This window comes from Anomaloglossus baeobatrachus, chromosome 3 (genome assembly GCF_048569485.1).
Source record: "Anomaloglossus baeobatrachus isolate aAnoBae1 chromosome 3, aAnoBae1.hap1, whole genome shotgun sequence".
NCBI lineage: Eukaryota > Metazoa > Chordata > Amphibia > Anura > Aromobatidae > Anomaloglossus > Anomaloglossus baeobatrachus.
The window spans coordinates 527,453,103-527,473,695 of record NC_134355.1 but is presented as its reverse complement, the minus strand read 5'-3'; the positions used below and the strand labels follow the sequence as shown (position 1 = coordinate 527,473,695).

General features: G+C 46.3%; 1 protein-coding gene across 1 annotated transcript in view; it reads left to right on the top strand.

Moving 5' to 3' along the window:
• Nucleotides 1-20,593, top strand: part of LOC142295495 (guanylate cyclase soluble subunit beta-2-like) — a 161,343-nt gene that overhangs the window by 65,245 nt on the left and 75,505 nt on the right. The window contains exon 5 of the mRNA XM_075338596.1: nt 8,641-8,740. Within this exon, the coding sequence (XP_075194711.1) occupies nt 8,641-8,740 (100 nt within the window). The remainder of the gene's footprint in view (nt 1-8,640; nt 8,741-20,593) is intronic.

The following is a 20,593-nucleotide window of genomic DNA, read 5'->3' as shown; positions in this document are numbered from 1 at the left end:
AATCTGTTTAATTACTTGCAATGTATGGTACATGCAAGAAACTAGCATCTAAGATGGAAAAATAATGCCAAATGTAAATATTTATATTCTATGTGATACAGTGTGTATAAGTGCAAACCTCACATCTATGTTCCTTTGCTGCCAGGGTCAGATATAATGGGGAATGGAAGCCAAAATGTGGCCCATCTTTGGGGGGAGTTCAGGTTAGGCTGAGTTCACATGTCCAGTAAATATCCAGTAGCAATCTGTTGGCAAAAAGTTATGCGGACAAAACTTTTTTTTGTCTGTTTTCAAATAACTGATTTCAGCTCTACCCAAATTTTTTTATATTATCGATGTCTATGAAAAATGGATCCATTAATTAGCCATCCATTTTTCTTCCATTTGTAAACTATCTGTTATTTTCTTTCTGGATATGTTTCAAATGAAAGCTAAATAGCAATCCATTAACAGATCCATTTTCCTTGGATGCTAATGTTTAAAAAAGGATCCAGCTCAAATCAGTTCTTTAAAAAACAGGCAAAAAAAGTTCTGTCTGACCAACTTTTTTTGCCAATGAATTGCTACTGGATCCGTTCTGACGGATGATTACTGGACACGTGGACTCAACCTTACTGCGTATTCTGATAATAGAACAGTTTGGCATTTATCTATCTGTATACCCATCATCCCAAATTGGTTTCAGTCTTATTTCTCTGTTTTATTTACTAACAAGGGTGTCTGTGTAAAAAAAAGGAGGATTGTGCACATTTACACAAGTTAAAGAGAAGACAACCTCATTTAGACCTACTGTATATCCTTCATGGGTTTCAGAGCAGTTTCCATGATTTCCTCTGTATTTCACATCCTTTTATTTCTTCATTTAAAGTATGTATTCAAATAAACCTAACTTCAAAAGCATAATAAAAAAAAAATAAATGAAACAAAACTTACATAAAAAGGAACACTGCCAGTCAGAATTTCTATCTCTATCTCCGTTGTCATAAAAAAAAAATATGTCCAATATATATACTACAGTTCAAAAGTTTAGGTTGACTTAGATATTTCCATATATTTGAAAAGAAAGCACATTTTTTTTCAATGAAGCTAACATTAAATTAAACAGAAATACACTCTATATATTGTTAATATGGTAAATGACTATTCTAGCTGCAAACGCCTGTTTTTTAATGAAATATCTACATAGGTGTACAGAGGCCCATTTCCAACAACCACCACTCCAGTGTTCTAATGGTACATTGTGTTTGCTAACTGTGTTAGAAGGCTAATGGATGTATAGAAATCCCTTGAAAACCCTTGTGCAAGTATGTTAGCACAGCTGAAAACAGTTTTGCTGATTAGAGAAGCTATAAAACAAACCTTCCTTTGAGCTAGTTGAGAATCTGGAGCATTACATTTGTTGGTTCCATTAAACTCTCAAAATGGCCAGAAAAAGAGAACTTTCACATGAAACTCGACAGTCTATTCTTGTTCTTAGAAATGAAGGATATTCCATGCGAGAAATTGATAAGAAACTGAAGATTTCCTACAACGGTGTGTACTGCTCCCTTCAGAGGAGAGCACAAACAGGTTCTAAACAAAGTTGAAAGAGAAGTGGGAGGTCCCGCTGCACAACTGAGCAACAAGACAAGTACTTTAGAGTCTCTAGTTTGAGAAATCGACGCCTCAATGGTCCTCAGCTGCCAGCTTAATTAAATAGTAGCTGAAAAAATGCCAGTGTCAACGTCTACAGTGAAGAGGCGACTCCGAGATGCTGGCCTTCAGGCAGAGTAGCAAAGAAAAAGCCATATCTGAGACTGGCTAATAAAATGAAAAAATTAATATGGGCAAAAGAACACAGACATTGGACAGAGGAAGATTGGAAAAAAGTGTTATGGACAGATGAATCAAAGTTTGAGGTGTATGGATCACACAGAAGAACATTTGTTAGACACAGAACTGAAAAGATGCTGGAAGAGTGCCTTACACCATCTGTCAAGCATGGTGGAGGTAATGTGATGGTCTGGGGTTGCTTTGGTGCTGGTAAAGTGAGAGATTTGTACAAGGTAAAAAAGGATTTTGAATAAGGAAGGCTATCACTCCATTTTGCAATGCCATGCCATACCCTGTGGACAGCGCTTGATTGGAGCCAATTTCATCCTACAACAGGACAATGACCCAAAGCACAGCTCCAAATTATGCATGAACTATTTAGGGAAGAAGCAGACAGCTGGTATTCTATCTGTAATGGAGTGGCCAGCCCAGTCACCAGATCTCAACCCTAACGAGCTGTTACGCAAAAAGTGCCCATCAAGCCAATCCAACTTGTGAGAGGGGCTTCTGGAAGCATGGGGTGAAATATCTCCAGATCACCCCCGCAAATTAACAGCTAGAATGCCAAAGGTCAGCAAAGCTGGAATTGCTGCAAAGGAGCATTCTGTGCTGAAAGCAAAGTTTGAAGGAGAAAATTATTATTTCAAGTAAAAATAATTTTTTCTAACCTCGTCAATGTCTGGACTATATTTTCTATTCATTATGCAACTCATTTCATAAATAAAAGTATGATTTTTCATGGAAAAGACAAAATTATCTGGGTGACGCCAAACTTTTGATCTGTAGTGTATAAAAATAATTTGTACAGAAAGAGGAACACAATTTAACCCCTTCCTGATATGGCCAATTTTCCTTTTTTTTTTTTGTTGTAATTTTTTTGTCCCCTTCTTCCTAGAGTCATAGCTTTATTATTTTTCTGCCCACATAGACATATGAGGACTTAATTTTAAATGGTGAGTTTTACTTTTGACTGACACTATTTATTTTACCACATTGTGCACTGGTAAATGGGAACAAAAATTCCAAGTGCTGTGAAATTGTAAAGATCCCGCAATTCTGACATTGTTCTTTTGGGAATTGTTTTTAAGGTGTACATGTGGAAAAAATAAACTTGCAGTCTGATTTTCTTCATCAATATGGTTACGGTGATATCATGACGCTACGTTGGTGAATAAAAATAAGAACTTTGAAAAAAACATTTGTTTGATTGTGTGGCCATTTTCTTAGACCCTTCACATTTTCATATTTCAGTTGATAGAGCTGTGTGATGGCTTATTTTTGTGAGGCAACATAATGTTTTTATTGATTCCATTTTGGGATAGATCTGACGTTTTGATCGCTTGTCACAGCATATTCTGTGTTATTGCAGTAAACCAAAAAAATGAAATGTTGATGTTTTTGAATTCTTGTCTGTTTATGGTGCCGATCGGGTTTATTATTTTTACATTTTGATAGCTTTGAGTTTTTTTGACGTGGCGATACCACATATGTATTTTTGTATCTTTTGTACTCTTTACTTTTAATGTGGGGGAAAAGGGGGTCATTTGAACATTTTTTCATTATTTTCATAATTTTTTTAAATTTTTGCTGTATTTACTAGTATTTATTACCTTATTTTCTGGAGTAGGGCTTATATTTTAAGCATACTCCAAAAAGGCCGAAATACCTGCTAGGGCGTATTTTCAGGGTAGGTCTTTTGTTATTTATTAAACCTGATCACTTTTACTATATACAGCAAGACCACAGTATTGCTGCATGTAGTAAAAATCATGGTCTCCTTTGAAGCCCAGCCACAGGCAGGTTTCAAGGGAGCTCCATAATGACAGGCACAGAGGTCTTCAACAGATCCTGGCTGTCATAGCAACCCATCGCCACCCCACAATCACATCATTGATGCACCGATGTGCATAGAATGACGCCCCCATATGCTGGCACGCTGTTAATGCCGCTGTCAGAGATTCACAGCGATATTTAACACTGGCTGTAACACACAATTATCACTTGCTTAGTATGGGGTGATGTCACTCCAGGAGCCCGATCCATATACCCACTACTGACTTGTACCATACATCTACGGCGAATGTTGGAAGGGTTAAAATGTTTTTAGCAGTCTGCTGTGGTCATACAAAAAAAGTGAAGAATAGGAGTATTTTTTTGTTCTTTTGCTTTTTCTCATTGTCCGCAAATAAATAAAAAACAATAGATAAATGATGTAAAAATTAAACCCCGTGTATCATGAAAAAATTATTTGTATAGCCCATTAAGAATTTTTTTTAGAGTAGTAAAAAATGCTTGTATGATAAAACCTGAAAATGGGCTTTGTGAGGGAGGGGGGAAATATCCTGGTTATGAACTGATTAACCGCTTAATGCAATATTAAGATGGCATAATATGTATTTCAGATATTATGGGGAGGTCAGAGAGAAGTTACTGGACTTGGTCTACACCAATTCTTAGGGGTACTTTTGCACACTACGACATCGCAAGCCAATGCTTGCGATGCCGAGCGCGATAGTCCCCGCCCCCGTCGCAGCAGCGATATCTTGTGATCACTGCTGTAGCGAACAGTATCGCTATGGCAGCTTCACATGCACTCACCTGCCCTGCGACGTTGCTCTGGCCGGCGAACCGCCTCCTTCCTAAGGGGGCGGGTCGTGCGACGTCACACGGCAGGCGGCCAATAGAAGCGGAGGGGCGGAGATGAGCGTGACGTAAACATCCCGCCCACTTCCGCATAGCCGGCGTGAGCCGCAGTGATGCAGGTAGGAGATGTTCCTCGCTCCTGCGGCTTCATACACAGCGATGTGTGCTGCCGCTGGAACGAGGAACAACATCCTACCATCGCTGCAGCTACATTATAGAAATGTCGGACACTACACCGATGATATGATTACGACGCTTTTGCGCTCGTTAATCATATCATAAAGGATTTACACACTACAATATCGACAGCGACGCCGGATGTGCGTCACTTTCGATTTGACCCCACCGACATCGCACCTGTGATATCATAATGTGCAAAGTACCCCTTAGGGTTTATAGAAATTATGGGAGGAAAGACACATCTTGGCAATAATGGCGTAATGTAGAGACAGAGACCCAGATTCCTGCGATGTGTCACTTACTGAGCTGTTTGCTGTCATTTTGCTCAAATCAATGTTTTCTCTGCTGCAGATATAGCAGTTATATAGTGCTCATGAGTATGCTGGACTACCTGGCAGCACGCCAAGTAGTCCTGTAATGATAATCTACTGCTGATTAAATAGTGATTTTATCAAAACTACACTAAGCATCCCAGTAACGCTGGTTTCACATCACCGTTTTTCTGCCGCACGCAGAAATGCAGTACAGTTCAATACAGTTCACTGGCAAGCTCCTGTCACATGGTATTCACTTTATAGAAGGGGAATGTAGTGCAGATAGTGACCAGGGCACAAGTAATGAAATTGGGGGTGGTACGGGGGGAAGGGTTAGGACAGTTAATACAGTAAGCAGGAATACAGGTACAGAGTCATACGTAACGTGCATGTACACTAATGCACGAAGCCTCACAAATAAGGTGGAGGAATTAGAATTAATATTGTTGGAAGAAAATTATGATATAGTGAGGATATCAGAGACATGGCTGGATGAGAGCTATGACTGGGCTGTTAATTTACAGGGTTATAGCCTATTCAGGAATGACCGTACAAATAAGTGAGGGGGAGGTGTGTGTCTATATGTAAAATCATCCTTAAAACCCATCCTGCGTGACAACATATGTGAGGGTACTGAGAATGTAGAGTCCCTATGGGTGGAGATAAGGGGGGGGAGAATGAATAATAAAAGACTGATAGGGGTGTGTTATAAGATGTCGAATATTATGGAAGAGGTAGAGAATCTCCTCATAAAGCAAATTGATAAAGCAACGAGTCTCGGAGAGGTAATTATTATGGGGGACTTTAACTATCCTGATATAAATTGGGGAACAGAAACTTGCAGTTCCAGCAAAGGAAATAGATTTTTGATAACAATGAAAGATAATTACCTTTCACAAATGGTACAGGACCCCACAAGAGGGGGAGCACTACTAGACCTTGTACTAACCAATAGGCCAGACCGCATATCAAATATACAAGTTGGGGGTTACTTGGGGAATAGTGATCACAAAATAATAAGTTTTCATGTATTCTTTAGTAAGATGTCTAGTAGAGGGGCTACAAGGACACTAAACTTCAGGAAAGCAAATTTTAAACGGTTGAGAGATGATCTTAGTGCAATAAACTGGGATGATGTACTAAGTAATAAAAGTACACAAAGCAAATGGGAGACTTTTATGAGCATCCTGAATAGGGCTTGTGCAGAAAATATACCCTATGGGAACAAACATGCTAGAAATAGGAGGAAACCCCTATGGCTAAATAGAGCTGTAAGGGAAGCAATAAAAGAAAAACAGAAAGCCTTAAAAGAATTAAAGAGGGTAGGTAGTGATGAGGCATTATATAATTATAGAAAATTAAATAAAATATGTAAAAAGCAAATTAAGTTAGCTAAGTTTGAGACAGAGAGACTCATTGCGAGAGAAAGTAAAAATAATCCTAAAATATTCTTTAACTACATAAACAGTAAAAAACTGAAAAGCGATAGTGTTGGCCCCCTTAAAAATAGTCTTGGTGAAATGGTGGAAGGGGATGAGGGTAAAGCCAACCTGCTGAATGACTTTTTTTCTACGGTTTTTATACAAGAAAATGCCATGGCAGATGACATGACCAGTGATACCATAAATTCACCCTTGAATATTACCTGCTTAACCCAGCAGGAAGTACGCCGCCGCCTCGAAATCACTAAGGTTGACAAATCTCCGGGCCCGGATGGCATACATCCCAGAGTACTACAGGAATTGAGTTCTGTGATAGATAGACCATTATTTTTAATCTTCTCAGATTCCTTAATAACAGGGTCGGTACCGCAGGACTGGCGCATAGCAAATGTGGTGCCAATATTCAAAAAGGGGACAAAAACTGAGCCGGGAAATTATAGGCCGGTAAGTTTAACCTCTACGGTTGGTAAAATCCTTGAGGGTTTCTTGAGAGATGCTATACTGGAGTATCTCAAGAAAAATAACCTTATGACAGAGTATCAACATGGGTTTATGAGGGATCGATCCTGTCAAACAAATTTGATCAGCTTCTATGAAGAGGTAAGTTCAAGTCTGGACCAGGGAAATGCAGTGGATGGACTTTTCAAAAGCTTTTGATACGGTGCCACACAAAAGGTTGGTACATAAAATGAGAATAATAGGGATAGGGGAAAATATGTGTAACTGGGTTAAAAACTGGCTCAGTGATAGGAAACAAAGGGTGGTTATTAATGGTACGTACTCGGACTGGGTCTCAGTTCATAGTGGGGTACCACAGGGGTCAGTATTGGGCCCGCTTCTTTTCAACATATTTATAAATGACCTTGTTGGGGGCATGCGGAGTAGAATTTCAATATTTGCAGATGATACTAAACTCTGCAGGGTAATCAATACAGAGGAGGATAATTTTATATTACAGGGAGATTTATGTAAATTGGAGGATTGGGCTGAGAAGTGGCAATTGAAGTTTAATGTAGATAAATGTAAGGTCATGCACTTGGGTAGAGGAAATAACATTTATGATTATGTACTTAATTGTAGAACACTGGGTAAAACAGACACAGAAAAAGACTTGGGTGTATGGGTGGATGGTAAACTTCACTTTAGTGGACAGTGTCAGGCAGCTGCTGCCAGGGCTAATAAAATAATGGGATGTATTAAAAGAGGTATAAGTGTTCATGAAAAAAATATAGTTCTACCTCTGTACAAGTCACTAGTGCGACCGCACTTAGAATACTGTGTACAATTCTGGTCACCGATATATAAGAAGGACATAGCTGAACTGGAGAAGGTGCAGAGAAGAGCGACCAAGATTATTAGAGGAATGGGTGGGCTGCAATACCAAGACAGGTTATTAAACTTGGGGTTATTTAGTTTGGAAAAACGAAGGCTTAGGGGGGATCTAATCACAATGTATAAATATATGAGGGGACAGTACAGAGACCTTTCCAAAGATCTTTTTACACCTAGGCCTGCGACTGGAACACGGGGGCATCCGCTACGTCTTGAGGAAAGAAGGTTTAATCATAATCACAGACGAGGATTCTTTACTGTACGAGCAGTGAGACTAGGGAACTCTCTGCCGCATGATGTTGTAATGAGTGATTCACTACTAACATTTAAGCAGAGCCTGGATGCCTTTCTTGAAAAATTTAATATTACCAGTTATGTATATTAGATTTTATGACAGGGTATTGATCCAGGGAACTAGTCTGATTGCCGGATGTGGAGTCAGGAAGGAAATTTTTCCCCATTGGAACTTGTTTGCCACATTGGGTTTTTTTTTGCCTTCCTCTGGATCAACATGTTAGGCTACGGGTTGAACTAGATGGACTTAGAGTCTCCCTTCAACCTTAAAAACTATGATACTATGATACTATGATACATGTGGTCATGTGACCAGAGCATGTGACAGCATGTGACCGGAGCTTGCCGCGATGCCTGTGAACTGTATTGAACTGTACTGCGTTTCTGCCGGATCTGGCAGTGCGGCAGAAAAATGCTGATGTGAAACCAGCGTAAGTGAGACATTGCTGGAATCATAGTCTGTACCCCTATGTTATAGTACTGCTCTCAGATTAGGTGGCAAAAACCTGATGACAGATTCCCTTTAAATGATGAGCTCTTTATAAACCTGCCTGCACCCTTGACAGGTTTTTTGTGTACAACAAGCTGTTGCATAAAGACCCATATGCTTTTGTTCTGTACAGGCCATGAATGCCCCTTCTTTCAGGGTAGAGATGAATGATGATGGCTCAATGCATCTGCATTATTACTCAGACAGAAGAGGACTGTGTCACATTGTTCCAGGTAACACAACTCCACATCATAAATGTAACAACGTCATGTGAGTGGACCCAATGCTTGCATGATTTTTGATATTGTATTTTGTTTTATGACTTCGCTTTTGCATACTATTCATGTCTTCTTTATGTATAGGAAATCTGTCAGCCTTGTATGATGTCCTATTTAAGATGAATATATCATAGCTACAGGACTGTTCTCACAAAGATTTGTCTACTAGGAGGACTAAAAGAAAATATCGGAAATATAGGCTCTGATTCATTAAGACTGGTATTGTACATACCGATCCTAATGAAGGGACATGGCGGAGTAAGAACAGCTTTATGCGTTAAGAGGTGCATGCCTCTTAATCAGTTAGGCACATCTTACAAGTGGTATGCTCTTCTGTGCAGCTTGCAAGAACCATTACTCCAGTCAGGGACTGGAGTCAAATTTCTGGAACAAGGTATGCCACATCTGGTAATGAATTAAGCAGGCATTGCTAAGCCCCTGTCTCTCCTCAGCTATGAAAAGATGCAAAATGTGTAAAAAAAAAAACCTTTTCATTGTGCAAAAATGTAGCAACATTTCAAAGTGTTTCTGGTGTAAAAACTCTAATCTATCATCCTTCTAGTTGGTGAGCAGATATTTAAATCAACTGAGCAGTGGAAGCTCTGAATACACTGGACTCATAAACTGTAGCCCTCATTTATGAAAGCTTTTAATCCTGAAAAGTGGTGCAAAACCCTTTGAAAAGTTGCAACATTTTGGCACAATGCAAGCTTTTGGGAAACTCCACAGTCGAGGTTTTCAGAACTTGTTGGCAGTGATGATCTATGCAATGAAATGCACCGTGAACTGTGGATTTGAGTACATTAGTTTTACTTGAACATCAGGTTGATAAGAATGCAAAGGTTCATAATGATCTAGGGGTGAACAAGATATTTTGGTCTAAGGGCCAAATTGTCACACTGAACTATTCCCTAGGGCTGCAAAACAAATTTACAGGGGTACTTAAATGAATACCTCACCAGAACCAAGTTTGAGATGTTCTGTGTTTAGGAGGATTTGTAGTTGCTGTTAAGTTTTTGATTCAAAAACTCATTGGGAACACACCAAACTTTCACAGATGTTTTTGAATAGAAACTGCAGAAAATCACAAAATCCTCCTCATATTAAAACTCCAAGTTTTGAAGAGTTTTGAGTCTTAACATAGCTTTGTATCACATCATCTGACTGGTTATGGATTGCTACATTGATACAAGATAAGAAACACCATCAGTACATGACTGCAGTACTATAATGACAATTTGTACCTGAATACAGTGCCAAAACTATAATCTGTACATGACTGCAGCACCAGCATAAGAACCATCATCACTAAATGAATGCAGCACCAGAAACATCAACAGTATATTAATGCAGCACCAGAAACACCATCAGTACATGAATGTGGCACCAAAACAACCATTAGTACATGATTGCAACACGAGAACCACCTTCAGTACAAGAATGCAGCACTAGCACCACCATCAGTACAGGAATACAGCACCAGAACCATTATCAGTACATGTGTAGCACCGAGGGGGCAGGGGAATTCAGGCATTCAGGAATGTCGTACCTGCATTACTCGTCATCGGGCTGGTGTAATGATCGAGGATGTCGCAGTAGCCTTCCCGGCTTTGTGTCCCAAGGTGTACACCAATAGAGAGGAATGATGATGGGGTTGTAGTAGGATAAATGTCGTGACCCCACCCGTGGTATGCAGCCAAGGATTTAGCCACCGCTGCTGTCGCTGTCCTCTGGGACGGGTGGTAGTAGCAGCCACAGTTGATATCACTCCCCATGGCTGAAGCAGGCCCTGGGGAGAATGATGAGAGAAGTAGTGATGGCAATTGGCGCCAAGGCGCAGGGCAGTGGTGCTCGTAATCATGAGACAAAGTCAATTGCTGCGGTTCCAGTTGTCTTTACTCACTCTTTGTGCTGTGCCGCTCACCCGGTTAGTACTAGTCACCTGTTAGGAGAAGTCACTAGTGTTGGAAAAGAGAAGAAAGTCCTTTTTCAGAGTGGTCCTTTTAGCTGTGAGGCACCTGGGCATTACACTCCCAGCCCCAGGCCCCGTGAAGAGAGAAGGAAGTGATGGTTTCTCAGAACTGGTGTCCCAGGTAGACTGATTTGTGTGAGTTTGCTCTTATTTCTACCCCAAGTCGAGCCCGCCCCCAGGTGGTTATCCTAGTGATCGGGACATTCCAAGCTTAGTGTTAGCCAAACCCCTGCCTACCCTAGTCCAGATCCCTACAGAGAAGTCTCCTATGCTGTCTGTAAAGTGGGAATGTGGAACACCGGTGATTAACCCCCTCCTTACCTCAAGGTGAATACTGCAGCTTAAATGAGCTGCAATACTCTGTGGCGACTAAAGCCTCAGGAGCGCCACACATGAATGCAGCATAGGAACCACCATCACTACATGAACGCAGCACCAAAACCACTATCAGTACATGAATTCAGCACCAGAACTACCATCAGTACATGAAAGCAGCACAGGAATCACCACCAGTACATGAATGCAGAACCAGAGTCTGTAAATAAATGAGCACATGAACCACAATCAGTACATAAATACAGCACCAGAGCCATCATCAGTACATGATTGCAGCACCAAGCTTAGGACAATGATGAGTTGTAATGTCAGGTCAGCCCCACATACAATTGTATTGCATGAACCTGCAATTCCCTTTATGTACTTAACAATGGTAAGGAAACAATCGGAGTTGTCATAATCAGACTGCGGATCATACAGGAACAAAAATGCAAATGAGATGCTGTTCGTTTCACAATTAAAAATGTACATCCAGGAACCATATAGGTGATGTCTTCTCTGACTGGAGTCGTTCCTGTCCATTTTGTCTCCATGCAATACAGTCTCCATGATGACTTTAAACATCTACAGCTTGTCTTTGCAGATTTCCATATTCTCTGGTCTTCTGCAGCAAATTTTGAGAAGGTGCCATTAAAAATAACAGTGTCTTTATAATGCTCCTGAATAAAAAAAATATCTGGACTATGCTGTGCTCCCGAATAATAATTGATCCTGCTGTGGAAACCCCTTCACTGGAAGAGCTAATTTAGGATGAGATGCAAAGGGATATCGAGATCTGCCAATGTTGGTCCAATTAATATTGATGCATTGGAGACAAGAACAGACAGCCAATGTCAGTTTACCAGGCTTTTTCTGAATCTCAGATGCCCAAAACACTACGGTAGTTTATTACTACCACAAAGAAAGGGGCATGGCTCAATAGATTACCTTAAATGGGTATATAAGTTAAGAATAACAATATAGGAAATTATGGATCCTGCTACTTTCCTTATATCTAGTTCTGTACAGTTTTCTATACCTTCATTAACAAAGACATTTGAAACAAAGACCTCTTTATAACAGAGACTACACCCTTTGTCATTACTTTTAGAAATAACACTTATAAAGTTAATATAAAAGTACAAAATTATTAAAGATATATAAATAGCTTAAATGATAATCAAAACTTAATATAAAATATTAACCATAACAACACACACACACTCACACATTACCCCTCCCCATATTTCCCCCATGTTGTCCCTCCCCACACATACACGCTGCTCCTGTTCTCACAGTGTTGTCCCTATCTGCCCCATAATGTGTCCAAACAATAATCCATACATTGAATCTTCAGGTCTTATGTGGAGTGCTTACCATCTTTTGCAATGTCTGTCACATCCTTCCCACCTCTGCCGTGACAACAGCAGTGTAGAGATAAAAATATAGCGCATATGAGAAGCACCCGTGGAGTGATTTCTGTATATCTATATTATAGAATTGCTCACCTGGTTAGGTTGTGCGCCCTCGCACAACCCCGGTGTTAGATGTATAATTCCTCTGGGGGATGAGGGACTGTCTCAGCTGGCGTTATCCGTTGTACACCTGAGGATGGCAAGTGTATCTTGCTGAAACGCGTTGTGTTAATACAAGAGCTTTATGTTATTAATAATAAAGCCAAATTTCTTAAAAGATCAAAGACCAAAGATCTATTACTAGCGCTCACAAAGACCGGAATCTTTTTTCTACGTGACAACAGCAGTGGGATGAGGTCAGCAGTATGACGAGTTCCGCTCTGCTCTTGCCCAGCCTATAAGTGTTGAAGTGTATTTGCTTCCATATATTTGGCAGGCCTGATCTATTCCACTAGTGTTGTCACTATATAAATACAACTACACTAATGACACATGACACAGGACATTACAACCTTGACAGCGCAGCAATTAATTACTGAGCTCAGTGGCTGTGAGTAACTTGTGCCATATACCGTTGCAGAGCTGCTGAGATCAGTTACTCGCAGCAGCACAGTTAATATGTCATCACTGCAGACACTAACACACTCTGTGCAGAGAATCAGCACCATCAGTGAAGAGAATGGGTAAAGCATATTTTTTTCATTTTTATAACAAACTGTAGCCTGGGAATTAATTTTGGTGACTATTGATGTATAATGTGGCGCCCTGGACTAGCCAGGTCGTCACAGGTACTACAACACACACCCCCACCCCGAGACAGGCACATCAGCCAGACACAAAATCCTTGTTGCCTCCCTCCAGGGGCTGATGTCCACACCAGGTGGGGTGGAGCCAGGCGGTTGGCCCCACCCACTTAGTTCACAGTCCTGGTGGCGGGAAAAAGAAGAGAGGGCAGATCAGTGTTGAGCAGTGAAAGTGGAGGAGCAAAACTGACCGTGTCCGGCTGCGTGGCCCGGACACATACAGCAAGGTTGGCAGACGGTGGTGGCCGTCTGCAGGAGAGGCCGATCAACGCGGAACCGTAGGACCGGTGATGGGCGGTGGCCCGCCGGTACCGAACCGGGGAGCGAAGTGAAGCCAGCACACAGTCAGGGCCTGTGGACCCCGACCAGGCTTGGAGCCGCCGTTAAAGGTCAAATCCGTCAGTGACCGGAACCCCAGGGGTTTCCTAGCAGCCAAGACCCAATAGAAGGCAACCGTCCGACCAGAGAAAGGAAATACAGCTACCGCCACAGCTAGAGTTCCGAGGGCCAGAGCCTGCGGGCAAAAGGGGCTCCTCCGGCACCTATACGCTGGGGAGCGGGTTACCGGTGGGAAGCCATCGGAGGCAAACACATAAACAGGTGCAGGGAAAGACAGCCGCCATCAACTGTCTGGGAGAAGCCACAGCAGCCGGCTGCGGGACCCGTCCATCCAGCCGTTTGGTTTACCAGAGACTTTGCGTGTATCTGTTGCTGAGTGAGTACACCAGTTCCATCCGGCACCGCGCCGCGCTATCCCCTTGACCCTACACCTTGCCAGCCCTGCTTCCCCGTCACCTCACCGGGCCCCGGGACCACCAAACCCTACCCACGGAGTTGGAAAACATCTCAGCTGCTCCCTAACAACGCTCCCGGGATCCCCGTCACCAGCAGCGGTGTTGCCCACCTTCACCACAAACCGTGGGTGGCGTCACGGACCAAATCCCCAAACCAAACCACCCCTTTCACTCACAGGCGAGGAGCGCTGCTCGAGTCCCCGGATCCGGCCCACCGCTCGAGCAACCGAGCAGCCATCGCAGCAGTGCCGGACCCGAGCGTGCAGCGCGAGCAGCGGTGCATCCCCCCGCCCGCGACAACTTGGCATCACAAACAGGATCTTACCTTTCTGCCGGCTGGTAGAAGTGCGCCTTGTGTTCCCCGCCGGCGGTGTCCGGTCGAAAAATTCCAGAATCCGCCATCTTGGGCACGAAGATTTTCCCGCTCGAGCGTCTTCTCGAGCAGTGGAGGCGAGAAAGCCGAAGCCACGCCCCTGAAGAGGAGGTGCTGAGTATAGACCAAGGGGGGGCGTAAACAAGATGTCGGCGCCCGACGGAGCCGCTGGAGGAGCGGCGGTCGCAGCCGCAGCGGCGCCTGTGGATGGAATCGGCCCAGCTTGTGTTTCGGTCGCACGGACTGGGGAGGCCGCGGCCCCCGCCATTGCTCAGGTGATGCCATTCTCCTTGCCCTATGTGCCCGGAGCTACCTGGCTTCCGCAGTACGACGGGAAACCTGACGCTTTGCAGGTCTTCCGGAAGAAGCTTAACCTGGTCCTAGAATTGTATCCCCTGACCGATAAGCAACGTGCAGCGGTGGTACTAGGGCAGCTAACCGTCGCGGCTGAGCAGTAGACGGAGACCTGGACCGAGGGGGACCGGTCTTCCGTGGCCACTATCTTTGAAAACCTACAGATTGCCTTCGAGACCCGCACCGAAGCCGAGCTGCGGATGCAGTTTTATCAATGTCAACAGCGGCCTGCAGATAGTATTAGAGACTATGCCCTGCGCCTGCAAACTTCCCTCCGTGAACTGAAGCGGGTAGATACCATTAATGACGCGGACAGCAACAAAATGTTAGTTAAGCAGTTCGTGCAGGGGATGGGGTCTCCGAAGGACCGCAAGCAGCTCCGGCTGTGGGCCCTAGAACACCCTAATGTGGACTTTGCTGTGCTGAAAGAACGGGCCATCAAAGCTCTGCAGCCCCCAGCATCCGACGTCCCTGAAGTGGCCCCATGGCCGGCAGAGACGGCTCCCATCATGGTAGCCCCCTCTCCCCCAGCTCCCTCGGCGCTTGCAGCCCCTGGCGGAATGATGGAGGAGCTGGCCGCCCAGGTCCGTCGCATGGATGGAGACCTCGCCAAGATCCTCGCTGCACTCCAGCCTCCGACGAGACCCAAGCCCCCAGGAGGATACAGCTCGCCGACAGCCCAGAGGATGTCCCCTGGATGCAGCGGAGAAGGGCCAATGACTCACGGTATGGACCTCCACTTTGTTACAGGTGCAGCAAGCCCGGCCACTACTCCCGACGGTGTCCGTTAAACGAGCAACCCTTGGGGCCACAGGCCAATCCTCAGGAGTAGAACCCAGTGGCCCCCCAGACTGGTGGGACCAGTACATCGGAGCCCGGCCCATCATCCCTCTGGCAGTAGACTGCATCCCGCTGATGGCCCTCCTGGACACTGGATCCCAGGTAACCACGATACCATACACACTGTATCAGCGGTATTGGGGGTATGATGAACTTGCCCCTCCAGACAGTAGCATGACACTGATCACAGCTGATGGACTCCCATTGACCCAAGTGGGATACAAACAAGTGGCCATGACCATGGGATGGGCTGAACTGCAACACCAGGGAATGATTGTGATAATGAATGAACCCAATGATCATAACCCGAAGGTAGTGCTAGGGACTAATGTGATGGAACACTGCATGAGTGAGGTGCTGACCCTACTGCGGCAGCTGGCCGCCACCACGGCGGGAAGCCGACACAGGGCGGTGCAGCGTGAGATCCGGGCATTGATGTATCGGCAGCAAGTGAACACAACAGGAGGGGAGATTGGGGGAGTGAGAGTGATGGATGCGGCCCCTTTGATTGTGCCTCCCCGGAGTGAGATGATGATTTGGTGCAGGGCAGCGGTAGGTCCCCAGGGGCGGGATTACCCAGCCATGGTAGAGCCCATGCCCTCTGAGCACTGGCCCACAGTAATGGCCGCCCGAGGGGTGGTAGACGTCAAAAAAGGGAGAGTGCCCGTAAGGGTGTTAAACTGTGAGGAGGAGAAGGTTAGGCTTCCCCGATACGCTACCCTCGCCAAGCTGCTTACTCTAGACCCTCACACCATCCAGGAGGCCGTTCCCCCGACCTCATCGCCTCCTGCCAGTCACCACCCATCCCAGGAGCGGTTAAATGAGTGGTGCCAAGAGTTACATGTAGGCACTGATGACACCCCCACACATCACAAAGAAGGGGTATACAGGGTGGTACAGGAGTACGAGCAGGTCTTTAGCAAACATTCCCTAGATTTTGGGCGGATTAAAGGGGTCCAACACCACATCCCCACCGGTGAACATCCCCCCATTAAAGAGAGATACAGACCTAGTCCCCCTGCACACTACCAATGTGCCAAAGACATGTTGAGGAACATGAAGGGGGCAGGGGTTATTAGGGATAGCTGCAGTCCCTGGGCCGCCCCACTGGTGCTGGTAAAGAAGGATGGCACCATGAGGATGTGTGTGGACTACCGGAAGATTAACCAGATAACGCATAAGGATGCCTATCCTCTGCCCCGTATTGAAGAGTCCCTGGCCGCGCTAAGAACAGCTAACTACTTCTCTACCCTTTACCTCACCAGTGGGTACTGGCAGGTGGCCGTGGCGCCTGAAGACCGTGAGAAGACCGCCTTCGCTACCACCATGGGACTCTGTGAGTTCAACAGCATGCCGTTCGGGCTGTGCAACGCCCCTGGAACCTTTCAACGGCTGATGGAATGCTGTCTGGGACATCTGAATTTTGAGACCATCTTGCTGTACCTGGACGATGTAATTGTATATTCCCAGACATATGAAGCCCACCTGGAGCACCTAGCTGAGGTGTTCGTGTCCCTTGCTAAGTACGGGATGAAATTGAAGCCCTCCAAGTGCCATCTATTGAAGCCCAGAGTGCAGTACCTCGGACATGTGGTGGGCGCAGAAGGCGTCGCCCCAGATCCCGAAAAGATCACTGCCATTCAGGACTGGCCGAGGTCGACCACAGTGAGAGAGTTGAGGCAGTTCCTGGGTTTGATGGGCTATTACCGCCGCTTCATTAAAGGATACACGAAGATGGCTGCCCCCAGGCAAGACCTTCTCGTGGGACAGACCAAGGGTGGCAGGTCCCCTGGAACCCCGTTGGCGTGGGAAGAAAAGCATGAAGAGTCCTTCCGTCAGCTGAAGACTGCCCTGACCGGGGAAGAAATCCTGGCGTACCCCGACTACGGTCTCCCATTCATCCTCTACACTGATGCCAGTAACGTAGGCTTGGTAGCAGTCTTATCCCAGGTCCAGGACGGAAGGGAGAAGGTGATTGCCTGTGCTAGCCGGAAACTCCGACCTACGGAAAGGAACCCCAAGAACTACAGCTCTTTCAAGCTTGAGCTCTTGGCGCTGGTGTGGGCCATCACTGAGCGGTTCCACCATTATCTGGCGGCAGCCAAGTTCACCGCTTATACGGACAACAACCCGCTCACTCATCTGGATACAGCGAAGTTGGGTGCATTGGAGCAGCGGTGGGTGGCCCGGTTGGCTAACTATGACTTCACCATCAAGTACCGGGCCTGCCGTAAAAATGCTAACGCAGACGCACTCTCCCGGATGCCTCACCTGTTGGGAGAGGGGCTGGACGAGGATGACCTCGAAGAAATCAAGATGCCCGCGTTCCACCGGCCGCCAGCCGAGAAGTTAAATGTCCATCAACAACAGGCGAACTTAGACCAGCTGCCCAGCCAAGGGTGGCAAGAAGCCCAGGATCAGGCACCTGCTGTCCGCTTGGTCAAGACCCTGGTGGAACAAGGCTCCGTCGGGATAGACCCTGCCACCCCCGCTGAGGCCCAACGACTGTGGAAGGAACGAGCCCGGCTGTATCTGCACCAGGGGAAGCTGTATCGGGAATTGATTAACCCGAAGACCCACGAGAAGGTCCGCCAGCTGGTGATCCCCCAGGCTAACGTGCCCACTGTCCTGCAGGCATACCATGACGGTGCCGGGCACTTTGGGTGGAAGAAGCTGGAGATGCTGTTGAGGGAGCAATTCTATTGGAGCAGGATGCGGGAGTCTGTGGAGGCTTGGTGCCGAGAATGTGGTCCTTGTGCATTTGAGAAGCAGGGACGAAGCCAGCCAGAAGGCCCCGTTACGCCCAATCATTACGCATCAGCCGCTGGAGCTGGTCGCCCTCGACCACGTGAAGCTCACCTCTAGCCGAAGTGGGTACACCTACGCTCTGACCATTGTAGACCACTATTCAAGATTCATGGTGGTTGTCCCAGTCAAGGACCTGACCGGCCGTACCGCCGCTAGAGTGTTCCAGGCCTATTTCTGTCAACCACACGGGTACCCGGAGAGGGTGCTTACCGACCGGGGCCCGGCGTGTGAAGCGGAGGTGTTTCAGGAATTCTGCCTGTTGTTCGGCTGCGAGAAAATTCGGACCACGCCTTACCATGCCCAGACCAATGGCATGTGCAAGAAGATGAAACATCTGGTCCTGGGTCTCCTCAAGATATTACCGCTGGACGAGCGGAACCTGTGGCCAGAAAAGCTACCCGACCTGGTCGATATGTACAATAACATCCCTTCCAGCTCTACCAAATGTACACCGGCGTACCTAATGAGAGCCCAGCCCGGTCGTCTGCCAGTAGACCTAGACATGGGTTTGGAAGCCACAGAAGCCCTCCCTTCAACTGCTGGATGGGACACTCGGCGAAGGGCGCAGTACCGACAGGTTCAAGAATACGTAGAAAAGAACCTGTGCCGGAGTCGGGGACAGCAGGAGCAGTGCTTCAATAGGAAGGCCCCTGCGGGTCCCTTTCAGCCTGGTGATGTAGTACTGAAGCGAAAGAGAAGAACCCATAAGCTGGATGACCAATGGGAGAAGACCCCGTATGTCATACAACCCACTGAATGGGAGAATGGGAAGGCCTACCAGATCAGTCGTGATCAGGGGAAGACTCTAGCCACGGTTTCCAGGGACCACCTGAAAAGGTGCCCACCACCGTTAAGGGTGGCAACTGAAGTCCCGGTTCCCAGACCGACGGGGGAGAAGAAAAAGGAGATAATCCAAACCATGATGGGCGATTTCCCGGCAGATTGGCCTACGCAGAACGGCGCCATGCTTCTTCCAGTGATACTGTTCCCACAACCCGTGGAGGAAAAAGAGATGGAAGTAGCCGCCAATGAACCAGTGCCCAGGGATGCACCTGTACCCAGCTACTCTATGTCTCCGCGTGCCCCACACGATGTACGGGAAGAGGAACCGGTTGTCTCCTCTGTCCCCTCGCTTGTTACCACTGACACTGGGCCCCGCAGGTCCACACGTTCCAACCTAGGCCGGCCCCCGCTTAGGTACAGGGAAACCGACATTTAGGGGTGCAGTCCATTGATTGTGTAAATGAGCAAATGAATGAAAGCTAATCAACCGTTGTTTACCTGATTGACACCGTGATTAACCCGGCCGTTGCCGGCAAGTAGTCCCCGTAGGGACCCTTTGTTACCGTTGGCATGAGGAACTCTTCATGGACATGCCTGAGAACTAGCAGGGCACCCACAAACTTGTGGGATTGTAAATAGTTTGAAACCTGCTTTCCGTTACCACCTCCGGAGAGGCAGATTTGGAGGATGGGCCTGGAGGAAAGGGATGGCCCAGGCCCACCACTACCGCAACCGGTGGCAATCCTCCAGGGGGTCAGGGGCCCCCCATGGATGTGGGGTCCCCTGAAAAGGCCGTCTGGTGCGAGACACCGTACCTGTTCCCACTCAGGCAGCCTGGATCTGGACTGGGGTCAAGGGGTGCTGCCCACTTCTTAGGGGCAGCATCAGGGCCAGGTTGTTTGGGTGGGAGAGCGGAAGCCGACTGTTATTAATAAAAATGTGTTTGTAACGTTAAAGTACCGTGCCTCCCGTTAAGGGAAGATTTATAAATATGCTTTTGTTGAAAGTTTTCACATGTTTTATATCTTTTGCAGTTGAAAAATAAAACCGGTGATGGACTGGCAGCCCGCGGACGGTCTGCATTTAACTAAGAGGGAATGTGGCGCCCTGGACTAGCCAGGTCGTCACAGGTACTACAACACACACCCCCACCCCGAGACAGGCACATCAGCCAGACACAAAATCCTTGTTGCCTCCCTCCAGGGGCGGATGTCCACACCAGGTGGGGTGGAGCCAGGCGGTTGGCCCCACCCACTGAGGAGTTCACAGTCCTGGAGGCGGGAAAAGGAAGAGAGGGCAGATCAGTGTTGAGCAGTGAAAGTGGAGGAGCAAAACTGACCGTGTCCGGGTG